At 43.7% G+C, this 25,791-nt stretch overlaps 1 protein-coding gene across 13 annotated transcripts in view; it reads right to left on the bottom strand.

The window, feature by feature from the left end:
- Window positions 1-5,899: 5,899 nt before the first annotated feature.
- Window positions 5,900-25,791, bottom strand: part of LOC109422356 (heterogeneous nuclear ribonucleoprotein L) — a 946,335-nt gene continuing 926,443 nt past the window's right edge. For all 13 annotated transcript variants that reach the window (XM_062860356.1, XM_062860355.1, XM_062860359.1 and 10 more), the window contains 5 exons: window positions 17,514-17,641; window positions 17,280-17,430; window positions 17,010-17,214; window positions 8,974-9,158; window positions 5,900-8,786 (listed from right to left, as the gene is read on the bottom strand). In XM_062860356.1, coding sequence (XP_062716340.1) covers window positions 8,712-8,786; window positions 8,974-9,158; window positions 17,010-17,214; window positions 17,280-17,430; window positions 17,514-17,641 — 744 coding nt within the window. In that variant the 3' untranslated portion in view covers window positions 5,900-8,711. The remainder of the gene's footprint in view (window positions 8,787-8,973; window positions 9,159-17,009; window positions 17,215-17,279; window positions 17,431-17,513; window positions 17,642-25,791) is intronic.

Raw genomic sequence — 25,791 nt, 5'->3', positions numbered from 1 at the left:
TTATTTCAAATATGGTTCTCTCCTTTAAGTAGAGTGTATAGTAAGGTGGGAAGTACAGTAGATTTTTCTTGTTCATTTGTTCTTTTTCGTTTTTTAAGGTGTTTGCTCTTCGGAAAACTTAAAGAGTTCAGTAGGATGGGTTTACGATGTTTTTTTTCTGTTTCTGTCTAAGAAGAGGCTGCGTCTACATATAGTAACAATCATCACATTTCACAACTGCCTTAAATCATCTAGCAATGAAAACCAAATCGGAACGGAAATTAATCGTCCTTGAGCAAATGGGGATTGTTTTATTGCACTGATTACTTTTTTTGTCCTAGCCTTTGCCTAGGAGCCGATTGTTTTAGGTGGGCGAACTTTTAGGTCTAACTCGAGGTCGACGAAATAGAAAACGATTGTAAGCGTTACTGATGGCGATTGGATCGAGTCTGTCTATCAAAATGTGCTGTAAGCAGTGATAGAGGGTGAAAAGGATGAAAACGGGCAGCTTTTCTCTAGCAGGATTCTAGAGGCAAGAGATGATGCTGCAAAAAGAGATGCGGGAATTTTGCAGCGAATCCCAAGAGTATTCTGCAACGTATCCCGAGAGGATTCTGCAGAGAATCTCTTGAGACAGAGAATTTTGAGAGGATTCAGTAGAGAATCCTGAAGGGATTCTACAGAGAATCCTAAGGGGATTCTGCAGTGAATCCTGAAGGGATTCAGCAGAGAATCTTGAGATGATTCTGAAAAAAAATCCTGAAAAGATTCTGCAGAAAATCCCGAAAGGATTCTGCAGAGAATCCCGAAAGGATTCTGCAGAGAATCCCGAAAGGATTCTGCAGAGAATCCCGAAAGGATTCTGCAGAGAATCCCGAAAGGATTCTGCAGAGAATCCCGAAAGGATTCGGCAGAGAATCCCGAAAGGATTCTGCAGAGAATCCCGAAAGGATTCTGCAGAGAATCCCGAAAGGATTCTGCAGAGAATCCCGAAAGGATTCTGCAGAGAATCCCGAAAGGATTCTGCAGAGAATCCCGAAAGGATTCTGCAGAGAATCCCGAAAGGATTCTGCAGAGAATCCCGAAAGGATTCTGCAGAGAATCCTGAAAGGATTCTGCAGAGAATCCCGAAAGGATTCTGCAGAGAATCCCGAGAGGATTCTGCAGAGAATCCCGAGAGGATTCTGCAGAGAATCCCGAGAGGATTCTGCAGAGAATCCCGAAAGGATTCTGCAGAGAATCCCGAAAGGATTCTGCAGAGAATCCCGAAAGGATTCTGCAGAGAATCCCGAAAGGATTCTGCAGAGAATCCCGAAAGGATTCTGCAGAGAATCCCGAAAGGATTCTGCAGAGAATCCCGAAAGGATTCTGCAGAGAATCCCGAAAGGATTCTGCAGAGAATCCCGAAAGGATTCTGCAGAGAATCCCGAAAGGATTCTGCAGAGAATCCCGAAAGGATTCTGCAGAGAATCCCGAAAGGATTCTGCAGAGAATCCTGAGAGGATTCTGCAGAGAATCCTAAGAGGATTCTGCAGAGAATCCTGAGAGGATTCTGCAGAGAATCCTGAGAGGATTCTGCAGAGAATCCTGAGAGGATTCTGCAGAGAATCCTGAGAGGATTCTGCAGAGAATCCTGAGAGGATTCTGCAAAGAATCCTGAGAGGATTCTGCAGAGAATCCTGAGAGGATTCTGCAGAGAATCCTGAGAGGATTCTGCAGAGAATCCTGAGAGGATTCTGCAGAGAATCCTGAGAGGATTCTGCAGAGAATCCTGAGAGGATTCTGCAGAGAATCCTGAGAGGATTCTGCAGAGAATCCTGAGAGGATTCTGCAGATAATCCTGAGAGGATTCTGCAGAGAATCCTGAGAGGATTCTGCAGAGAATCCTGAGAGGATTCTGCAGAGAATCCTGAGAGGATTCTGCAGAGAATCCTGAGAGGATTCTGCAGAGAATCCTGAGAGGATTCTGCAGAGAATCCTGAGAGGATTCTGCAGAGAATCCTGAGAGGATTCTGCAGAGAATCCTGAGAGGATTCTGCAGAGAATCCTGAGAGGATTCTGCAGAGAATCCTGAGAGGATTCTGCAGAGAATCCTGAGAGGATTCTGCAGAGAATCCTGGGAGGATTCTGCAGAGAATCCTGAGAGGATTATGCAGAGAATCCTGAGAGGATTGTGCAGAGAATCCTGAGAGGATTCTGCAGAGAATCCCGAGGGAATTTCACGGAGACTCCTGAGGGAAATTTAAAAATTCCTGAAAGGATTCTGCATAGAATCCTGAAGGGATTCTGCAGAGAATCCTGAGAGGGTTTTGCAGAGAATCCTGAAAAGTTTCTGAAAAGACAAAGAATCCCCAGATTATTCTGCAGATATTCACCAGAGGATTCTGCAAAGATTCTACATGAGATTCTGTAGAGAATACAGAGGGGATTCTGCAGAAAATCATGAGCAGATTCTGCAGTGAATCCTGAGGAGGTTCTGCAGAGAATCATAAGGAGACCCAGCAAAGAATCCTGAGGGGATTCTGCAGAAAATCCTGAGGGGATTCCACAGAGACTCCTGATGCAAATTTGCAGAGCAGGTTCTGCAGAGAATCATGAGGAGATCCAGCAAAGAATCCTGAGGGGATTCCACAAAGGCTCCTAAAGGAAATTTGCAAATATTTCTGAAGTGATTCTGCAGGGAATCCTGAGTGGATTCTAAAGAGTATCCTGGAAGGTTTCTGCAGAGAATCCCGAGAGAATCTCTGCAGATAATCCTAGAAAGATTCTGCAGGGAATCCCGAAAGGATTCTGCAGAGAATCCGGAGGGGATTTGGCAGGGAGTTTTGAGAGGATTTTGCAGATAATCCTGAAGGGATTCTGCAGGTAATTCTGAGGGACTTCTGCAGAGAGTCCTGAGTAGATCCTGCAGAGAACACTGAGAAGAATAAACAGATCATCCAGAGGGGATTCTGCAGAGAATCCTGAGAGGATTCTGCAGAGAATCCTGAGAGGATTCTACAGAGAATCCTGAGAGGATTTTGCAGAGAATCCTGAGAGGATTCTGCAGAGAATCCTGAGGGGATTCTGCAGAGAATCCTGAGAGGATTCTGCAGAGAATCCTGAGGGGATTCTGCAGAGAATCCTGAGGGCATTCTGCAGAGAATCCTGAGGGGATTCTGCAGAGAATCCTGAGGGGATTCTGCAGAGAATCCTGAGGGGATTCTGCAGAGAATCCTGAGGGGATTCTGCAGAGAATTCTGAGGGTATTCTGCAGAGAATCCTGAGAGGATTCTGCAGAGAATCCTGAGAGGATTCTGCAGAGAATCCTGAGAGGATTCTGCAGAGAGTCCTGAGAGAATAATTAAGAGAATTCTGAAAGGATTCTGCCGAGACTTCTAAGAGGATTCAGCAGATAATCCTGAGCGGATTCTACAGAGAATCCTGAGAGGATTCTGCAGCAAATGGTTGAAAGCAAATTGGTCATTAAATTGCTATTTGGAATCCCTCTCATCACTGCTGAGTTCACATTTTAGTAGACAAAAGTATTTGCTGTCAACAAAAAAAAAACGAAACAAAAAATACATCCACGCATACATCAATATTATACGACTTCTTTGATTGAGCAACATGTTTCTCTAAGATATTCGTTTCTGTGTTAGTGTTGTTCTACGACTCCTTCAGTCGTACTTTCGCCTCATAATACTAGAACGTTGATACATCTTTGCGTAGAATTTCTTGTCTGACTCTGATTGCTTCTTCGGTTGTTCCTTGTTTTTTTGATATTGTATAAGCAGCTAGTAAGTGGTAGTAGTAGTAGTCTCAACTCTACTAGTGTTTGATGGTTGCGTACCAAACCTAGTTCTCTAAAACACCTACTAGTTTTAGTTTTTTTTTTAAGGTTTTACGTTGCTCTTCCGTTTCGTCTCTCTCTATCGTCTAATTAGCGCCCTTATGTTCATGTGTTTATTGATTTGCTTAATCTCAAATCTAATTGTTTTTCTTTTCTCTAACGGTTCACAACACAACACCTGCGAATAAAACTAACAAAGAGAGAGTGGCTTTCTTGGACTTAACTTCCTTCGATAAATATAGCAGCGCATAAAGTGGGACTTTGATCGCCCCGAATAACAAAGTTTTCGTTTTCGTATAATCTAAAACAAATTCGAAAAACAAAATCGATTAGGACTGATTTGCTTCGTTTCTTTTGTAGCTTTTTGTTTTGCTTTCTTCACTAGTATAATTAATTGTGTTTGCTCGTTTTAATCTTACGCACATACATAACAAAACATTTACACATCCACAGCCTTTCGGGTAATTGGTTATAGACAATAGACAATAGATAACGGACAAAAAATTAATTGCCTATTTGTTACGGAGATTGAGATATGGTAGATAGGTATGTGTGTCTCTGATGTTGTCCTGCGCTCGATCGCGGATTGTATAACATGTGTCGCATTACGGTGTTCATTGGTTGGACAGAAACAAATCAGGCTTCGGATGGTTAGATATACGCAGGGCATCCCATGAGGATTCTGCAAAGAATCCCATGACGGTTCTGGAGAGAATTCCATGAAGTTTCTGTAGAGAATCACATGAGGATTCTACAGACAATCCCGTGAGATTTCTACAGAGAATCTCACGAAGATTCTGAAAAAATCATTTGAAGATTCTGTAGAGAATCTGGTGAGGCTTCTGCAGAGAATTCCTCGAGAATTCTACAGAGCATCCATAAAGGATTCTACAGAGAATCCTGTTGCCATTCTGCAGTGAATCCTGGGGATGTTCTGCACAGAATCCCGTGGAGATTCTGCAGAAAATTCCGTAAGCATTCTATCGAGAATGTTGTGAGAATTTTGAAAAGAACCCCGCGAGGATTCTGCAAACAATCTTGTGGAGATTTTGTGGAAAGTTTTGCCATTCTAGACTATCTTTAACTGCATCCCTAACCACCAAAAGCTACATTTTCCACCCAAACCAGTACCAATTTTCTCTAGACGGAAACGTTACTGTCAAAATTCTGATTTCTCCTCTTCGGAATGAATGTGGCCATCTAGGTGGAAGGTTGAGATCTAAGTATGTATTCTACTGGAGAAGGACGTCTTCGTTTGGATCTCTTAGTAACAACACCGACGTGTTTTTTTTTCCTTTCCCCTGGAGGGGGATAGGTCATTAGAGAGATGATTGCCGTATTTAAACTAATAATTGATTCGTCGTTGGCTCTTCCCTTGTCCGGAAAGAGTCGCTTATCAGTTACACGTGAATAAAATGATATTATGTTTATCCCTTTTTTGTTTTTGCTTCTACGATGTTTTGTTGTCTCACTTTGGCCCTTTTGATCGGGAAGTTGTATAGAACTTCTCGCGCGAGCTGAATGGAGTTTGTTTTATGTTTGCAATGCATTTCACTAGATTTTTTGTTTTGTTTTAATTGTTATTGGTTATGTTTTGTTTATCGCAATATCTGTTTTTAGTAATAATAATAATAAAATGATATTATTTCAACATTGGACCACCATACATTATTGATTATTTTTCTTCTCTTCTTCTATACAATATGTTTAAGACTTGTTTCAATCTGACAAATTTCTTGTAAATATAAATATGCATCATCTTTTCCTCTCTGGTAATATGCTTATTAAGAATTAGAGCTTCTGCATCCTTACTCTGTGGTTCGCATTTTTAAGATATTCCTCGAAATATGTGTGGGTGTGTTCTTTTCTGTGTTGCCAGTTTCGGTAAAATTTGAAATGTGTAGTCATAATTCGTTTCAGTGTGGGATATGTTGCTTCTTAACTGAGAACAAAAAGAAATCGTCAACGAAAACGGAACCAAGGGAAGAATCGAACCAAACACGGAAACTGAACCAGGAAGGGAACGGAACGTAAGGGACCGCAACTTTCACAATCAATATTCGATGACAACATTCGAGACGACGGACGTTGTTTCACTGCTCGGTGTGGCTTCTTTATTTTTGTTTTCTTATTTCCTCTCAACAACAAAGTAGTAATAAAGTCTCTTCTTGTTCCATTTGCACTTGCACACATTTTTTTTTTCGCACTGCCCCCGCAGATGGCAGTCACAGTATTGGCTTCTTTTTGGCTTTGGCGTTTGAGAAAAATTGATTGTGAAATTAGAATCTCGCTTTGTAGTCTTCCTAAAAGAACGTAACTGAAGTGTACAGACAGTAGAAGGTAAATGTAGAAACTTAATCGCTAGTAAATGAACAAATCGAACCTGCAAGAGAAAACAAACTAACGGTCTAGGAAGGATGGAAGATTTGATGTAACGTAGAAACTAAAAAACAACTTCAAAATAATAATAAAAAAAACATCCTAAAAGTAAAACTCAACAACGGGTTTAATCTTCTTTGTGTCATACGCTCATCTTGTCTAGCTTCTCTGCAGCGTCTCGCGGTTTCTCTCACTCTCGGTATTCCTCCTCTACACTAAAATCTAGGCTTAAAAACGAAAGGTTTTCACATAGATTTAATTTGTATAAAAATGTACAAAAATGAGCTAACTTTCCTAACAACTAACATATCCGCTCCGAAAAAGAGAAGTAGCTTCGGGGTTTTTCGCTTGGAAATTTTCCTTTCGCGTGGCTTTTGAATTGTCATTTTGTTTCCACGGTGTTCTGTTTACTGTTTTTTGGGGAATGTGCATCACTAAAACTTAAAACAGCAGTTAACATTAGGCCAGTTTGACAAGTGAGACCAATTTGATGAATGTATTGTATTGCCGCTATGCATGCTTGGGCCTTTTATTATTTTGACCACTCTGATGTCCGAGCACGTTGCTTCAGGATTTGTAACATTCGTCGAGTGTAGCACAAGCTGAGTATAGACCATTGAGTGACTCGCGATAAAAATCTAAACTTTGATACAATGCATTTATTTTTCTCATAAAATTTTGACAGGAGAGTAAATCAATCAAAAATTTAATCCGGATTTTGTAGGAAAACTTTACTCAAAATTTTCAAAAATTTTTTTGGTACAGCGCCCAGATGATGATTTAAAATTGTGTTCTGAGAATTCCTTCTGAAACTACAGGAAAATCTTCATTGATCTCATGATGAATTCCTTCATAAATTTGCTCAACAGGTATTACATTGTTTGTCAAAAAGTAAAAACAATCGGCTCCGTAAAGCAATATACACGATTGAGCCTCAACAAAATCAAGCATTTTGACCAGCAGTTCTTTAAATTATCTCGGAAACGCAACAAAACTAACACCAGTTCTTTTTGATAGGAACTTTAAAGAACCACCGTAAAACCTAAACAATTTTATTTTGGTTTTATCGTGGTTCTAAAAACCTCATCGGCTCCTATTTGACTTTAAAATGTTACTTAGAAAATGTTTACCGAAGTTCAAACTGATCAAGTCTATATGATGTACATTCCCCCAACAATAACAGTAAACAAAACACCGCCTTTTTATTTCACCCTTACAAACAAAACAGTAGGTAGTTAGTGTCAGTAAATGAGAATTACCGATGGGACTAAATCAAAAACCATATGGTTCGCAGTCGTTCCCCTCGCGTCTTAATTCAATGTTTCGCATTTTCGAACACATCCCCCTATCCGGAGGGAACGGAGGGGAACCATCGCCTGTTTTTTGGATGCTTATCTGTTTCGGTGTGTAGTAGTAATAGTAGAAGTAGTATTCACAATAGAGTATAGGTATATGAAGTGGTGGTGACTGGTGGTGGTAGAGTCAGAGAGATATAAGTGATGTCGTCACGCAATCCCATGCCCCCCATCATTTTGTTTCTCCACTAATACACGTGTGGGTAGTGTTGCATATGTATATATGTTTTGTATATGTATGTGTGTAAAGAGTGTTTGCCGTGTTTTACGCAATATTGTGATGATTGTTGTTGTTTCTGTTGTAGTTTGGGATGAAAAACAAATGGAAATTAAAACGATTCTATACAAAATTGTTTGTTTTTGTTTTCCTTATTATTGCTAACTTAACCGCTAGAACTGAATCTTCCAATTCACTTTTTGACAATCTTTTTTTTCTTCTTGTTTTCTTCTTTTTCATTATACACATTACAATGTACAATTTGGAACTAATTTCACTACGCAGATTTCTTCAATTTTTATGTTTTCTAAAACAGTTCAACAAATATGTATTTTTTTAATCTGCTGCCTCTCTTTTTTCTCTATTCTACATTGCTAATCCAATTAAAATGAAAACAAAAGTGGATGAAATATTGCATTACCTACAAAGAAAAGGGACAATCTTTTCCCAATCCTTAAAAAAGAAACAAAATGAAAAAAGCTTATGTAAAAAAAAACTGCAGATGAAAACAAAGAAGAATGATTCCTAACCGCTAAAGAGTGCCTTACAAAACTATGCAATAAATAATGTCTTTTTCATTCAGTGTTCCTCACTGCTGCTTCTCCTTCGTTCCTTTTTTCTCTTTGTTCTAAATGATGCTGATCATCGTGAATGTGACCAAAATTAGCTAAACAAATATTTCAGTACAATCTCAAAAACAATTTTTTTTTCGAAGGAATTCCGGAGGATGGAAAATTGTTTCCTTTTTGGTTTAAAAAATCGATGACCTTGCTTCCCAAACTTGACTTTTCTGTACAATTCGACGGTGTCGGCGGAGCAAATGCTTTTCCGTAAAGTTTTTCTTTTTTTAGTGTTTGTTTCAGCAATATATATTACTTTTAGGTTGTCGGACGTTGGACTGTGCCTTAAATTTAGCTTTGATATTGTTTCACCTTTCTCTCCTCCCTTTTTACCGTCCGGTGAGTGGATGTCTTCCGGGCCGTCGTTCCTCCATATCGACTTGGCTAGTGCTTGGAAACGCGACCTGACGAAAAACACGGGGAAGAAGGTATCCTTGGTTGGCTAGAGTGCTATAAGATGTAGATGATATTTTTTTTTGTTTGTTTTGTTTTGTTTATGGTGTAGTGGTGGGTGAATGTCGTTTGCTTCCGGACGGCGGCCGAAAAACCTTTTTACATCGGTTCATCGTCGCCGACTTTGTGGCCCGTCACCTGGATGTTCACCACACCGGTGGAGGACGCCGCCACGGAGGACACCGTCGCCGTCGCTACCATCGGATTGCCCTGGCCTTGCGGCATGCCCATGTTCATGTTCTCGATGTTCTCGTTGTTCCACGCGCCGTTCATCGTTTTGGACGAGGAGAAGCACAGCTTCATGATGAAGGGGAATTTCGTGCCTGGAAAGAGAGAGATGAAACGGATGCTTGCTATATATTTTGAAATTCATGGTAGTTTTGTGGTGAGCCCATTCCAAGTTATTGGAGTTCATCCACTCCACAACTACAATCAAGTTGGCTGCAGTCAATTCCACTTCTTTCATCGATTCACCATAGACCTCCAGCATAATATCATCAGCAAAGCCGACGATGGCCACGCCCACCTGGAACATTAACCTTAACACGTACAACGTACATGACATTCCATAGCCCCGGTCCCGGAAGGGAGCCTTGCGGGACTTCTGAGGTTATGTAAAAGCACTTCCGACCCACCTCTGTGTCGTAAACTAGTGCCCGATTCTGGAAGTTACTTCCGAGAATTTGTACAAGTATCCCGAGACGCCTAGACGCAGGATAGCTTCGGCAATAACAGGTTAACTGGCGCTATTGAACGCGTTCCTTACATCCAGAGTCTACTGCACAGTAGCGAGTCCCCCATTCTTCTTACGCTGGAGCGCTATCTCAGCTGTCTTTGTCATTGACAGGATAGCGTCGACGGTTGACCTCCCCTTCCGGAAGCCGAACTGGTTGCTCGAGAGACCATTTACACCCTCGGTGTGTATCAACAGTCTGTTGACGATGATCTTCTCGAGCACCTTCCCTGCTGTGCAAGTTGGTCTATATGCCAACGTGTCTCTCCGCCTTTGACAATAGAACCAGGCTCTTCCGCTTCTAAACCTCTGGGATAATTACCTCGTCCAGGCATTTCTGCAAAGCAGATCTAATCATCCTAGGAGCTCCTTCAACAGCTACTTTTAAGGCTATCTTTGGAACTCCGTCCAAACCAGAGGACTTAGCTATGCTAAGAGACTTTACTATCGCTACAAGTTCCTCACCGGTGACCCTCTCCTCATCACCAGCCGCCGTCCCCAGCGGTTTTACGAAAGGAGGCCAAGGACTAGGATCATGACGCGGAACGAGCAACTCGATAATCCCCTCTAACTTCTCTGGAGACTGCAATGTAGTAGCCATTACACCTTGGCCATTATGAGCATGTAGGCTTCACCCCACGGATTCGCATTGGCACTCTGACAGAGACCTTTGAAGCAGGTCTTTCTGCTTGCCCTTATCTCGGTCTTCAGCACGATTTTAGCAGCGGCGAACATCAGCCGTCATTCATTTCGCTCTTCCTCAGTTCCTGCTCGCTTCATCCACTACCTAGCCCGTAGGCAGGTGCGGCGCAGGTCTGCCATCGCCTAAGTTCCCATTTCTAGGATGGACTTGCCTAGGTATGATCGTATCGCACGAACGCGAGAGCACCACTACCAGCTCGTCACTGCTTAAACCGGGTAGGGTTTGCTTCACCTCGTCGTTAAAGTAGGATGTCTTCCACGTACGAGGACTTGGCCTTGGCCTAGCCGCTCCTTCCTCTACCCGCTGCCTACTGCTGTTGTAGCCGAAACTGTAGCGAATCACCAGATGATCGTTGTGAGTGTAGCCATCGTCTACCCTTCACTTCGAAGTGCTTGTTAAGCAGACAAAAGGAACTTTTGGTACCGACATTATCCAAATCGACAGCAATCATCGTCAACATCTCCAGCAGACTCGTGAAACGGCTTCCCCATTCCACGGTCACAGCATTGAAGTCATCTGCTATTACAACCGACTTTTGCCCAATCAGCACGGTCGTCATACAGTCCAGCATCTGCGTGAACTGCTCGATCGACTGCGCCTCCACGATCGCATAGTAGCTACAGAAGAAGACCTCGTTTACTTTGGCGACCACGAAGCCCTCATAGGTAGTAGACACCAACTCCTGGATGGGATATTTACTCATCATTCACCTTGTACCCCCCGTTGGGTGCTTGTTGTTCACGGATTTCCCGGTGCAAATCAGACAAATCGGTAGACTCATGCAGCCTTGTGCCTTATGGCCTTCACCTCCGCATCTCCTACACAGTTCACTTCTGTCAGGGCCATTGCGGTCCCATACACAAGTCATGACAAGTTCCAGACACCAGAAAAAAAAACCTCCGGTGGCTCATGGAACGTCAGATGACATACGCACGGACTTTTTTTACGACCGCCACAGGTAGGTGAACCAAAGCTTAAGCTACCTGTATTCCTGCTGACCCTTTTCGTAACCTAACGGCTGCGGCGGCCACCTGTACTTCTCATTGTTGCCGCAGTGCCGTGACGAGCTCTTCCACATCGGTGACCTCGTTTAGGTCTTTAACCTTCAGAGTCGCCTCTTGTGTGAGAGCCCTCACCTCTACCCCCTTCGCCAAGGACCTCTTCCACCAAACTTTTGTAGGCGGCGCCCTTGCGCTCCTTATCGCGCTTCAGCTCCAGGATCATCTCTTCCGTACTATACGATACGCCTGATACTGCGCCTGTCGGCTCGCAGATTCCCGAGCTTGGCGTCGTTTCGCATCGCCTACAAGACGTCCGAGTACTTTGCCTGTTCGGTATTGATGACGAGCGCGTCGCCTTTCTCGTGTGTGGTACCTTCTTTTTTACGCCTTGGTTTGATGTCCCTGACTTCCTCGACCTGCAGCTTTATCTTCTTCTTCTTCCGCTTGACCTTCGTCCAATGGAGGTCCTCCCCTTGATTCGTCCTACTCGCATAGCCTCTTGTTCCCATCCTTTCGAAACGGGCTAGCATATTCACGCCTTTTCACCTTTCGCAGTTTTCCAGTAAAATTAGCTGGGTCCGACTTGCCGGTATTACTGACGACCTTCGAAGTTAGTATCCTTCTGGCCTTGCGGGCACCGCCAGACACCTTCTCACCTGGCGGCTGCCACACCCGCTTCTGCGAGTGCTTTTTATGAGCAGTCACATCCACCACACCTTTTGAACTATCTGCGTCTGGGTAGATTTCGTAACCTTTAGTTTCACCGGTACCGTTGCTGCTGCAGTCTTCACGAGTCTCACGTGATCCTGCTTACAATCGGCCATCGATTTACGAAGTCGCAACAGGGTCATTTTCAGGCCCTTACTAATGTTGGACTTCGTGAACGCAAAGTCGATGGTGTTTCCAAGCTGCTGTTCAGCCACCTCGATTGCCCTTCTCTTTTTTTGATTGATGGCCCTCAACAACCACGCTCTGTCCAGTACTGCGGTAAAATAGAAAAAATCCAACGGGGTTGCGGTGGTTTCGACCGCCGCAGTCGTTCCGCAAACGTCAAAAGTGCTCGGTTCACGCTAAAAAGCTCTCACTCACTTGGTTGCCATAAAATTCAAAAATAATGAAAATTGTTTCATTTATGGTTTATGTAATCGCAATTGCTGCCACAACATGTAACTTATTCCTAAACTATATTAGGTGTAGTTTTAGCACTTAAGTATGCAGCTTTACGCCATTAAACATAATTTAGATTCTCAACTATTTATTTTTGTTTCAAGGTTGTGTGCATACTTTTTGAAGTGTGCAGCAGTTTGACGTTTGTGGAACAGGTCTTCTTTGTCTTCTTTACTCCGCCAGGTTGGAAGATTTCTCTGGATAAGCAATATCTCCACCGGCTGGCTTGCCGGGGTGTGAATCGGAGCTCCCACGCTGGAGCTGTGTACGCAGCTGCCCGCTCATACTTCCTCGCTTCTCCTTAACGGAGACCTTGCCAACTCACTTCTTGTGAAGGGGTTAGCCTCGCCACTACCACCACCTTCTACTTGATGTTACGGATGTGTAACAAACCAATCTGAAGCAACCGCATTTAAAAGCGACTACAAAAGGCATATTAATAGCTGTCAATCATTCAATTAAATTTTGATTAAACGACTAACCCTATTACGCCCGCTAACCACGGCTCACATCCCCCTTTCGGCATTTTCGCCATGACATGGAGAAGATCGGGACAACACATCCGCCTTCCACGAGCGAAGAGAAGATCTTTCGCACCGAAAATCACCGAACGAGACCGAGGAAGCTTCCACCGAACGAGACGAGAGACAGTTGACGTACGACCACGCCAGAAGTAAGACGTATCGGAGATGCGTAGCCCTTCTGAAGCCGAGGCTCAGTGGCTCGACGTCAGAGTGAATTAATCAGAAATCCACGCCAGAAGGATTCCGGGTATTTCGCCCGACAACCCGCCATTACCATTAGTCCGTGAGAAGATACCCTTTCGGAGGTCCCGCCGGAAGAGACGTTTATTCCCCGGCCCGGAAGGATTGCCGCCACGAGGACCATCCAACATTTCCCCTCTGGCCGCATCGAAGAAGATTCTGCTGGACGACGGCGCAACCACGTCGAGAACCACAACCGCCACGGGGGCAGCAAGGATTCCTGCCGGACCCCATGTTGAAGAAGGCCTAGAGTGCTCCACCAACCGAACCGACCGCGGTACAGCCACCACAAGTCGTGTGTCCGCACGTGACCCATCCGGTCTCCACCCAGAAGAGCGAGAACGATAACCTGGTGCACGCTTCTTGGCCTTCATCTCGTGAACTCGCAGGCCCGGCTGATCGCTAATCGAGAACCCACTCTCCGAATCATCCGGCCTACTCGCCGGTACCCATCGGCTCGAAAGATCGGCCATTGTGACCTCCAGAAGCCGGCGACGGGGTTTCCAAGTTGCCCTGTACATACAGCCACCTCCTGCCAACCACGTGTGCCGACCAAGTTCTCCCACACTGGGAGAAGCTCAGCCAACGAACTTTCCGCGACGGTCCGGGCCCCGGTCCGCCCCGCTGTATTTGACAGTCGTACCCCGGCTTCCGACAGAGACTACAACCAACCTTCATCCCGACCAAGGTGAACCAGCTGCATGAGGACAGGTATGTTCGCCGCATGATGTCAAGGGCCCCAACGTTGAATTTCGGCCGCCCTTACCTTATCTTACTCTCCTTATGTGTACGTCTAAAATAAAAATTTAAAAATGAAAACTTTGGCTTCCCTCCTTTATTTGTGGAATAGAAATGTCCGTTTGTCGTCCCTTTCTATTGTCCGTTTACTTTAGCACGGTTGTGGGTTGTAAGTCTTCCCCAATAAGGTGAATTGGCCGACCCTGAGCCTTGTTTAGAGTTGCCTGAGCTAGTCGGTTGTCACATTGATTTTGATTTTTATTAGAGTCCTTTATGTTAAATCCCACGAGTAGCACGAGAAAAGAGGTCCACCACGAGCCCTGCATTAATACTGTGGGAGATAATCAACCGGCCCAGATAAAATTGGATACCCGATGCTCCGAAATTTCCCCCCGATCGGTAAGAAGAGCCTTTTAGACACCATCAATAAAGAATGGCTTAACGATACTCTGCCCAGCAGTTGGGGACACGGCATCGTGATCCCAATTCCAAAGGGGTCGGGTCCCACAAACACTGTGGACAACTTTCGCCCAATCACACTTACCAGCTGCATTGCCAAAGTGATGGAACGACTGGTAAACAGACGGCTTGTGCATCATCTAGAAACCGAAGGCCGTCTGGATCACAGGCAGCACGCCTTCAGAGCTGGTCACGGCACGGGGTCATACCTAGCCGCCCTGGGCCAAATTTTAGACGAAGCGTTGGAGAGAGGAGACCACATTGAGGTAGCATCACTAGACTTGGCTAAAGCCTATAACAGAGCCTGGATGCCGGGAGTCATGCAGCAGCACGCCGATTGGGGCGTAACAGGTCACTGTTTGCACTTCATTAAGCATTACCTTACCAACCGCACTTTCCAAGTTGCCATAGGCAACCATTTATCCAAGCCAACCCGAGAGGAAACTGGAGTTCCCCAGGGCTCGGTGATTGCGGTAACCCTGTTCCTGGTAGCAATGAATGGTGTTTTCAACATCTTGCCAGCAGGAGTATACATCCTAGTGTACGCAGATGACATTTTGCTGCTAGTCACCGATAAAAACCCGAAGGCCACAGGGAGGAAATTGCAAGCCGCGGTCACTGCGGTCGCTGGATGGGCGGATAAAAATGGTTTTGAGCTAGCAGCCAATAAATGTGCCCGGCTGCATATCTGTGAACATCGTCACATGCCTCCCTCAGCACAGCTGAATGTTAAAGGTGTTCCTATCCCTAATCAAAAAACCTTAGAAGTGCTTGGAATCACGCAGGATCGAAGAAGCTGACAGCCTGGCTTCTCTCGGCCGTGAAGGAGCACTCCTCACCCCGAAGATACCGGGGGACGATGTCAAGATGTGGCTTAGACACAAAGTCAGAGAAGCGTGGGACTTTCTCTGGTCGAGGCAAACACTGAACGGAAGTTCGAACCGAGCCCCCAGCGTTGGCCGGACCTGACATCTCGAAGAGACCAAGTTGTTCTGTCTAGACTGCGAACAGGGCATACTAGACTTTCACATAGTACGAGCGGCGCCGGAAATTTCCGACTTCGTTGCTCTACCTGTTCAGAACCAAATTCAGTGGAGCATATTATCGCAAACTGCAGGATCCTGGAGGATCTACGTACACAGTACAATATCACGGACGTACAAAGCGCCATATCTCCAGATGAGGTCCGGCAAACAACGTTGCTTCTATTTCTAAAAGACGCAGGGCTGTACGACCAAATTTAAAACATCCCACTGCCCGTGGCTAGTCATCTCTGCCCCCCTGTGAGTTCCAAGCCAGGACTTGCACAGGGTGGAGCCCTTAGCAGACATGGGCACCACCTATTGGAAATTGAACTTGTAACCATAAACCTCAATAACGACCCAGCTCAAACAACGGACACTTCTAAGGAACCAAACATTCACTCCCTCAAGCCAATGAAAGACCCAGCCTGACACGGACAACAACAAAACTAACCTGAGACTCACTCATCCCGGCTTCATGTGGGTTCCAAACCCGAACTTACACGGAGTGAGATTCTGAGGCAGACCGCACCACAGGAACTTTATTTGGAACATGACCGGAATTACAAACCAATAAGACTAACCTGCAACGAAAACGTACCCCGATGGATTATGACAAGAATTACCAACCTTGATTATGACAGACCCAGCTAGACCCGGACCAGACAACCCCACCAATTGCCAGTTATTTTAGTGTTCATACTACGCACAAAAACTCTGTTAAAACCTTTTCCCCTCCCTGACTCTGCCAGGGTGCTTCTCTTTTCCTTCTCAACCCCCGTCATATTTTTAAAGAGATGAACCAGCCTAGGGCTGAAAATCTCTATAATAAAGTAATAATAATAATAATAATAATAATAATAATAATAATAATAATAATAATAATAATAATAATAATAATAATAATAATACTGTGGGAGGTGCCGCAAAGGCAGCCTTTGCCTTCTTGATCCGTGCACCTAAGTCAACCTTGGAGCCACCATCGGCCGCCATTTGGCTACCAAGATATTGGAAGCTTTTAACATTCTCCACTGCTTACACACCTACCGTGAAGCTGCAGGGGTTGACCGTGTACACATCCAATGGTTTGGTTATATTGACATTGATGGTGAGACCTGCACCCGAGGAGCGATCGGTAAGATCATCGAGCTTAATCTGCATATCAGAGCACCGTTAAATTTAAAGAGCAATTCATCAGCCACTTCAAAGTCATTTAGGTGCTCCATGGTAATGAGCTGCCACAGCTACCCACGATTTGGTTCACGATCAACCGCAGCTATCAGGATATCGTCGATTACGATGAGGAACAGTAGCGGTTATAGTATACATCCTTGCTTCACTCCAGCAGTGACCCGGATGAGATCGAACAAAACACCATTGTGCAGTACTCTGCACGGAAATGCCCTGTACTGTGCTTCAATGAGGCCGGTGATTTTCTCAGGGACACCCTTGCGCCTGAGGGCTCCCCACATGTTTTCATGATTAAGACGGTCGAAAGCTTTTTTCGTTATCAATGAACACCAGGTAGAGAGATTCTTGGAATTCTCCTGCTCGGGTACCTATGAACATTACATATTCATTCCTTACCTTTGTGGTCGATCGCACTGTGGTTACACTTCATGATGGCATTGACGGCAAGGGCTACACTGGGAAATTCGACCAATCCGGAGGAGGACCGTTCCGATTTCAGGGGGAACATTCGCACTTGCGACGGCAGGCAGTCCTTGCTGGTGAACGCATTCAAGAGCTGATCCTCGGACATACCAGGCGGGGTGTTGAAGAAGTGCAGGATCTACGGGTGGGATAATCAATAGATGGATTCGTAAATTGTTCGAATGGTTTGGAGACTGTGCATACCTTGCTGGGGGGCTGAATGCGATTTTTGCTGGCCTGGGTCAACGACAGGAAGCGGTTGTTCTTGGAGGCGCTGTAGTCCTTGAAGCTGATCGAGTTGTCCGGCAGGGTGTAGGGGTTGGTGGACTCTGACAAGTAGTTCTGCTTGGAAAATCTGCAATCCAAAAAAGAAAAAAGAAAAAAAAATGATATGCCGTGATTGCGACATAAATAGCAGTTTGAGTGCCAAAAACTTACGCAATCTGAATTTTGCTACCATCATTTCCGATTGGAATGTTGTTCAAGTGCTGGATGCTGCGTTCCACTGCAATGGCGTCTCCCATCTGGACCATGGCGGTTCCCTCTTTGGTCTTCAGGAACTTTATCTGCAAGCGGGAGAAAAGAAAAATCACAGTTTTTAATACAACTTCCAAATGAAGAATCGAGGCGAATCAAGGTGAATCCGACAAAAAACGAAATTGAAAGAAACCGACCGAAACTATAGAACAAGAAGAGCGGAAATAAACTTTCGGGACTAGTTTGACGATATTATTTTGCCTCGCACAGGGAAGGGAAAGTTTGCTTCTTGCTTCGATCATCCATTTGCAACAAGTTTCTCCGTCCTCGAAGTTTTGCGGAGGAAAGCTGCTGCTCTCCTAGGGAAATCACAGCTTCCCATCTAGCTAGAGCGACATAAAATCTCAAAAAACGGAACCGGGGGACACAAAAACCGAACGACGAACGCTGGCGCAAACTTTCCACTTGAAGCATGAAATTACGATTGCAGAATACAGGGTGCGGCAGGAAAAAATGCGAAAAGTTCAAGGCACTATTACACGCTGAATATGGGATATATATGACTATTTTTTCATGACAGTGTATCAGTCAATGTCTATATTCTAGCACTGAAAAATAAAAATGAACATATTCGATGTTTAACATGTGATAATGTGGGCCTAATAAGCGGATATCAATAAACTGCGCGCCCAATGGTCATTAAACAAAATGACTATAACAGTAACAAAATTAGCTCAAATTCGATGAACAACCAGACCACACTGATCCAGAGCCATGTAGTTTCACATACCAGATGAAATAAGTACATATATGTGATGATATTGTAGAGAAAATCAAAAATTTTGTTTTATCAGATGCGAAATTTAGCGACCTGTGTGATTTTCTGCGGTTTGAAAATTCTGGTTGTCTTCATCTTCAGGCGCCGCCCTGTAAAGGTTAGTGACCAAAATGGGAAATTTTTTAATTAACTTTTCAGAAAATTAGCCTATTATAGATCATGGAACGTTGAAACATAGATTGGTTAATGTCAAATGGACGAAAATGAGGTTTGAAGTTGAAAAACACTTTCGCATTTTTTCCTGCCGCATACTGTATACATTTCTTTGCCGGCGTTCCGCAAGTTACCTCACACCTCATCAACGCATCCACTTGTGCACAACCAGCCAGCCGGGGGAATCAAGGATGTATGCAGGACTCAACAAATGCGAAAGAATGGATCCAGATAGGAGTAACTGGATGAAATTATTAGTTGAATGTTAGGACGTCCTGTAACGATCAATGTTACGTTTTGATTTTTTTCCTTACAATGCAGTATTTTTTTGTAGAAACTAAATGAGGGGCCTAGAATCAAAGGGGTGTAAGTGACCATTTTGTCGATTTTGAGCTGAGCACATAATAAAAATCTTCAGTTTTTAAGCTTTCAGGAACTTTTTTAAGATTGTTGTTACGATTATTAGAAAAAATACAATAAATCAGAGAAAATTGGGTTGATTTTGAAACTCCATACATTTTGTATGGGATGAAAAATTGATCAAAAACTTTAAACCTCATTTACTCGAAAGTAGGTTTTTGTCACTTACACCCCTTTGCTTCTAACCTCCTCAATTGTTAAATGTTAAATGACATACAAATGCAACCTGTTCAATTGGAAATATAGGCGCTAGTTAATAATTGGGGATGTGCTCACAGAATACAGCTGAAAAGCAGACTCTGTTCTCGTTGGGTCGTAACGACAGTGAGATCAAACAAATCCCTATCTAAAGCATTGAATATGTTTACGTTTACATCTTTGATTTACATCGAAGATGTATTATGTATAACTAAATTACAAAATAAAAGGAACGAGCTCACCAATTTAATGAAAAGCTCTTTCACACGATCATTTTGACCAGGAATTTTGCCCAGTTCCTCCTATACGCATAAATCTCCCCCACCTCCCAGCACCGTCCATGACAGGCACTACATTTCTGAGTGGGAAAATTTCCCAGACCAAAGAAACTTTTCCTGCTTCATCTCATAATTTCTTGCAAACGCTTTCCTGGCAGCAACCAGCGCAACGAATGCTTATGCGCCACTATGTTATATATAAGCTCGTTTTCTGGATTTTCATCCACTTTACTCCACCCCCTCCAACAACGCTTTTCAGTTCGGGCCACCAAAGCCGGGTTAAAAGTATGAAACCCAACAGCCAATAAAGCAATGACACAGCGGAGAGTGCAGCCTCGAAGGACGACGTCGGAGGCCGTGCACAATCGTTCGACGACGGACGGACGGGGCTTCATCCGAAATCCATAACTAATAAATGTTAAAGTCACGCGCGTCGATAAATTCAATATATCGTTCGGTTGGTTGTTGCGGGCGAAAAATTGAAAAGTGTTTGCGGCGGTGCTGCTGATAAAAACGCTGCTTTCAGTGGTTCAATGGGGAGGGGGGAGGGTTCAGATGCTTTTGAAACTTGCAAAACGAAGAAAATTTTTGCAATATCAATTCGTTGGAAAAAATGTGACGTTTCCGGAATGCCATTTATCCGGGAAACGTGCCATACAGTTTGCGCGAAATGGTAGCGATTATATAGTATTCAAATTTGGAAGATGCTGAAAGTGGTTTTCGGGATACCAAGATAACTTAATGATGAGAATCTTGATCAAACTTTGGCCTGTTTTTATATATTTCGATTCGGAATCAAGAAAACTCAATATTCACAAACATATGCCGATAAAGTAAAACCAGTTTTAAGCGATTATAATTAATGTTCACACGTCACAGTGTCACACTTAGAATATCAGTGCACAATTCTCCGAATTCAGCCACATTCAAGTCGTAGAGTAATGTCTACGCCATGCTCAGCACCCATCCAAACGCTAAATACGAATGAGGCACACATCACCCGGGTGACACATGAAATACACTTTGTCAGTGAACAAAAAGACCATCATGAATAATTAATTGGCGATGGCGAGGCCCGGAACAAACCTATTCTATTCAACGGAATGAAGTCCTTACGCTTCTAGGCACCAGCCAAAGCAACGGAACGAGAACGGGGTCCAATGTGGGTTAGTTAGATTCTAGTCCGAGAAGCGGTAGAAGACGACCGCATAGCAGACTAAATAGAGGCACTAGAGCAAACAGATATGCTTGGTCCTCGTGTGATGCATCGCCGCCGCCATGTTCAAATCGTAAGCAACCGCATACGCATACGATTAGGAAAGATAGAATATTTGTTGCGACCATAACATTTTCAGTGCTGAACCGAAAACAAATAGAAAATAAAGAAATGTTTAACATTTTCGCATCGGAGATGGCAATTTAGTGGCGGTGTCGCTGAGGGTATCAGGTATCAGAAGGCCGGCTCCAGAGGCACGTTATCCTCCATTTGGGACATTTGTGCCATCGCCATAATAATAGCCTATTTCATCACCTACCTGAGGGAAAAGGAAGGAAATAAGGGTAAGGATGGGGATAAGGACAGATAGGGAAATAAAAAAAAACATATACCCTGGAAGAAGGTACTAACGCATAAGCGTACCACAATGGGTTCAAACAGCGCCCTGAAAAGGGCACTGTAATAACGCATAAAGCGAAAGAGAGCCTATAGCTCTTTACCACAGCGGGTTAAGAACAACAGAATATCTTGAAGATTCAGGTTTCTGAAGTCAGTTTCACTTAATAAGTGTATACCGAATACTCGGAAACGCAGTTGCGCGAAAACTGGACAGTTACATATCAAATGATACGAAGTTCCATAATCGGATTCACAGCTATCACAGGTAAATGAATCAGCTTGCTGAATATTCGCCATGTGATAGCTGAGTCGGCAGTGGCCAGTCAATGCTTTGACCAGCATGCTGCAATTCTGCTTAGACAGATTAGTTATATACTTCGCCACCCGTAGAGATGGCTCAGCACTATACAATTTGGTTTGACGACATGACTCCAAACTATTCCAATATTGTCTGTGTTGAATGACAGCCCAGGTGTGAATCTGAAGCTTAATCCAACACTTCGATATCGGAATAGCTGGCTCAGGGCCAATGAAGTCATGTGATGCTCCAGAAGGAGCTAACTCATCAGCCAATTCATTTCCAGCGATGGAAGAATGACCAGGTACCCATACAAGATTAACAGCGTTTGCTGAATTCAGCTCCTCGATTTGAGTTCGACAAGCGATAACTATCTTCGACCTGGAGTTGGCCGAAGCAAGTGCTTTAACAGTAGCCTGGCTATCTGAACAGAAGTATATTACTTTGCCCATTACGTGATGCTGAAGCGCTCGCTGATTGCACTCCGCACATAAGAGCAAAGATTTCGGCCTGAAAAACGGTGCAGTGTCTACCAAGTGAGTAAGACTGATACAGCCTTAGCTCACGAGAAAAAACACCAGCACCTGCTCGACCTTCGAGAAGGGAGCCATCAGTGTAACATACGATGCCTTCTGAAATACTTCTTTCCAGATAACCAGATGTCCACTCTTCCCGGGAAGGGAATTTCGTGGAAAATGTCCTATATGGGAAATTACAAGCAATTGTAAGATCACTTGGAGCAAGGACAATTTTGTCCCAATTCACCAAAAGTGAAAACAACGACGTGTGCGTTGATGTGCGGTTCACAGGAGTTTCCTCTAGTAGACCGAGTACCCGTAACCGGTAAGTGCAAGAAAGGGCTTCTTGTTTGAGATGAATGTGTAGTGGGGCAACGTCAAGGAGAACTTCGATCGCTGCCGTGGTAGTCGAAGAGAACGCTCCAGACATCGCCATTAAGCACATCCTTTGGAGATGGCCTAATTTTTAATGGATCGTTCTCACCTTTCCTTTTGCCACCACATAAGACATCCATAGGTCAATATTAACGAAACAGCAGTTGTGTAAATCCATTTGATATACTTGGATTTTATGCCCCAAGTTGGTAGGTACGCCGGCATTGCCCGAAGGACATACAAGCTTTCTTGATTCTCAGCTCAATGTGAGGTGTCCAGAAAAGTTTGGAATCAAGAATGACTCCAACGTATTTAACCTGTTCAGTCACATCGATTTCAGAATCAAAGAGGCACAAAGGTCGAACGCCATTACGATTTCGCCTTTCCGTGAAAAAAAAAAATAGATGTTTTACTCGGATTTAGGGAAAGGCCTTTTTGGCAACACCAACCCTCAACTACCTGAAAAGCGCTTCGCATCAAGTTGAAAAGGGTGCTGATGCACATACCAACTAACATAGGTAGTCGTCGGCCAAACCATAAGTAGGTAAAGTGCTGTTTTTGAGTTGCCTCAATAGCGTATTTGCTACGAGAGTCCACAAAAGCGGTGGCAAGACTCCTCCTTGGAGGCACTCACAAACACTCAATTTCCTAATCGTTGCTTAACGAAATGTCGAAAAGAAATGTCGGTTTTTGAGTATTTGGTGAATCCAATTGGAAATAATGACCCAGTGCGTCTTCCAACATGGCATCGAAAGGCACGTTGTCTAAGGCACCCTCGATATCTAAGAAAACACCCAAATCAGGATTGGTTTTGAGCGAATGCCTTCTCGATATCGCAAACAATCTTGTGTAAAAGAGTCACAGTGGACTTACCAGTTTGGTAGGCATGTTGGTTCACATGAAGAGGCACGTTGGCCAGATGAACTTCACGGATGTGATGATTCACAATGCGTTCTAAGCATTTCAGAAGAAAAGAGGTCAAACTGATAGGTCTGAAACTCTTTGCTTCTTCATACGACGTACGACCCACTTTCGGAATAAACTTCACAGTAATATCCCACCAAGATTTGGGAATATACCCTATAGCAAAACTGCGAAAAAAGGTTTTTTTTTAAACATGGTTGAAGTAATCAAATCCTTTCTGAAGCAAAATATGATCAGCTGCCCCAGGAGATTTGAAAGTGCCCACTCAATCGATTCTATAGTAACAATACTCCGCGCCAAAGCCAAAGAATCATAACTACAAGAAAAGACATTAGGTTCATCTGAAGATGTAATATCCACAAATCCGGGGAAGTGTGTACTTAACCCTCAAGAGGATACCTTAAATGAAGGTCCGTTTTGGGACCCTGGGGTCCATTGGACCCCAACATATATTCTCGCGTATCTCGTGATCCTTACTTTTTGAAAGAGTGATGTTTTCAGCAATGATGTTAGGAAAGTCAAGGCCTATCTAGTGATGAACAATTTAGTTCGGGAAGTTTCCGCTAGGTGGTGCTAGTGAGCATTGAAAAATGCCCCCGATCTACAGGATATAACGTACCTAAACAAGCGGACAAGGACAAGACGTACCGAAACAATAGGGTAAATCGCACTGCTATAGACGAGTAGACATATATGTCCAGCGGGTCAAAAGGGGTCATTCAAATATTACGTTACGCAAAGGAGTGGGAGGTGGTCTAGCGCTGTGTTACGTTTCATTCAAAATATTCCATACAAAAGTTGTTGCACGGAGAAGGGAGGAGCCCTTAAGTTGTCAAATTTTGCGTTTCGTAATATTTGAATAAACCCAAGAGGAATCAGAGACAAACAGACGTAACATTATTAAAATTTAAATCTCATATATCTCAGGATCCTGATTACTTATATAGTTGATGTCTTCGGCAAAGTTGTTTGGTTGGTCAAGAACTTATAGATTATGGACCGTTTGATTCGATATTCCACCACTAGGCAGTGCTAGATAGCATGCAAATTTTTTATCTCATAATATCTCAGGATCCTGATTTCTTAGAAAAATGGTGTCTTAGTTGTTGGGTAGGTCAAAAATGTTCAGTTGATGAGCCATTTGATACGAACTCTCCTATTGGGAGACGCTGGTGCGGGATGCTTATTATTTATAGAGATGGTGTCTACAGCTGTTCTTTGACAGGACATGGACCTACCGAATATAGACACTATAGAATCTACAGACTTGGGGAGAAATATTTGAATTACGCAATTTCAGAGTGTTTTATAGTGAATGACGTCACACAACCCACAGTCGTTATCGTTCCGTAAATCTCGTTTGGCTAAACGAATTGATAGATCGCTTGGTTAGGGGCCATCCATAAATGGCGTAGCTTTTTTTGACGATTTTTGACACCCCCCTTCTCCCCCTATTTTCCCATACCTAATACATGGCTCGTAGCATAATCAGAGACTCTCCCCACCACCCTAGAATGCCACTTCATCTATGGACGGCCCCTTACAGTTGTCTGCACCTTGGAAAGCATATGGAATTTATAGTGTCTATATTACAGATTATGGGATATATACAATTATACTTTGATCATAATCTACACAATTTTCCACAGCACAGAGATCAGACATCCAAGCTCAGTTTCAAAACTGTGTAAGGAATTAAAAGTTCATTTGAAATCGCAACACAAGTGGCAACATCGTGGTGGCGCTGCTATCCCAATGTTCCCACGCTGTTGTCGGTGGTGAATATAAAACTTATGTAGATATGCGTACGCACCACTAATTGTAGCAACTTGCCGCATAGGTGACGCTAGTGTTGTCAACGCTAAAAAAATTGAATCCTTGCACAGCTTTCGAGACAATTTCCTATAGGCTTGGATGTCTGTTCTCTGTGATACAAAATATATTTTCATGAAAAATCGAATAAAATGGAATGTAAATTTCAACGTTTCCTTCCCGTAACCGGGAGGAACTCCTGGAGAGAAATTCCTGGAGGAATCCCGTGAGGAATTCCTGGAGGAATCCTGGAAGAAATTCCTAGCGGAATCTTGTAAGCAACTCCTAGAGGAATCCCGGGAGAAATTTCTGGAGAATCCCGGGAGAAATTCCTGAAAGAATCCCGAGAGGAAGTCCTGGAGGAATGCCAGGAAGAATTCTTGGAGGAATCCCGGGAAAAAATCGTTGAGAAATACCGGTAAGAATTCCTGGAGAAATCCCAGGAGGAATTCCTGAAGCAACTCCCGGAGGAATTCCTGAAGAAATCCCAGGAGGAATTTCAAGTGGATTTCCTAGAAAAACTCATGCAGGAAACCCGGGAGGAAATTCTGGAGAAAACCCGGGAGCAATTCGGAGACAAATTCCTGAAGAAATTCTGGGAGGAATTCGTGGAGGAATCTCGAAAAGCATTTGTGGAAGAATCCTTTTACGAATTCCTAGTTGAATCCCTGATGGAATTCCTGATGTACTTTTGGGAGTCATTTCCGGAGGGCTTTTAAGTGGATTTCCCAGATGAAATCGTAGAGGAACCTCGGGAAGAATTACTGAAAGAATCCCTGTATTAATTTCTGGAAGAATCCTGGTAGGAGT

The sequence above is a fragment of the Aedes albopictus genome, chromosome 3 (genome assembly GCF_035046485.1).
Source record: "Aedes albopictus strain Foshan chromosome 3, AalbF5, whole genome shotgun sequence".
NCBI lineage: Eukaryota > Metazoa > Arthropoda > Insecta > Diptera > Culicidae > Aedes > Aedes albopictus.
The sequence above is the reverse complement of the archived record's forward strand: the minus strand, read 5'-3'. Positions and strand labels throughout refer to the sequence as shown.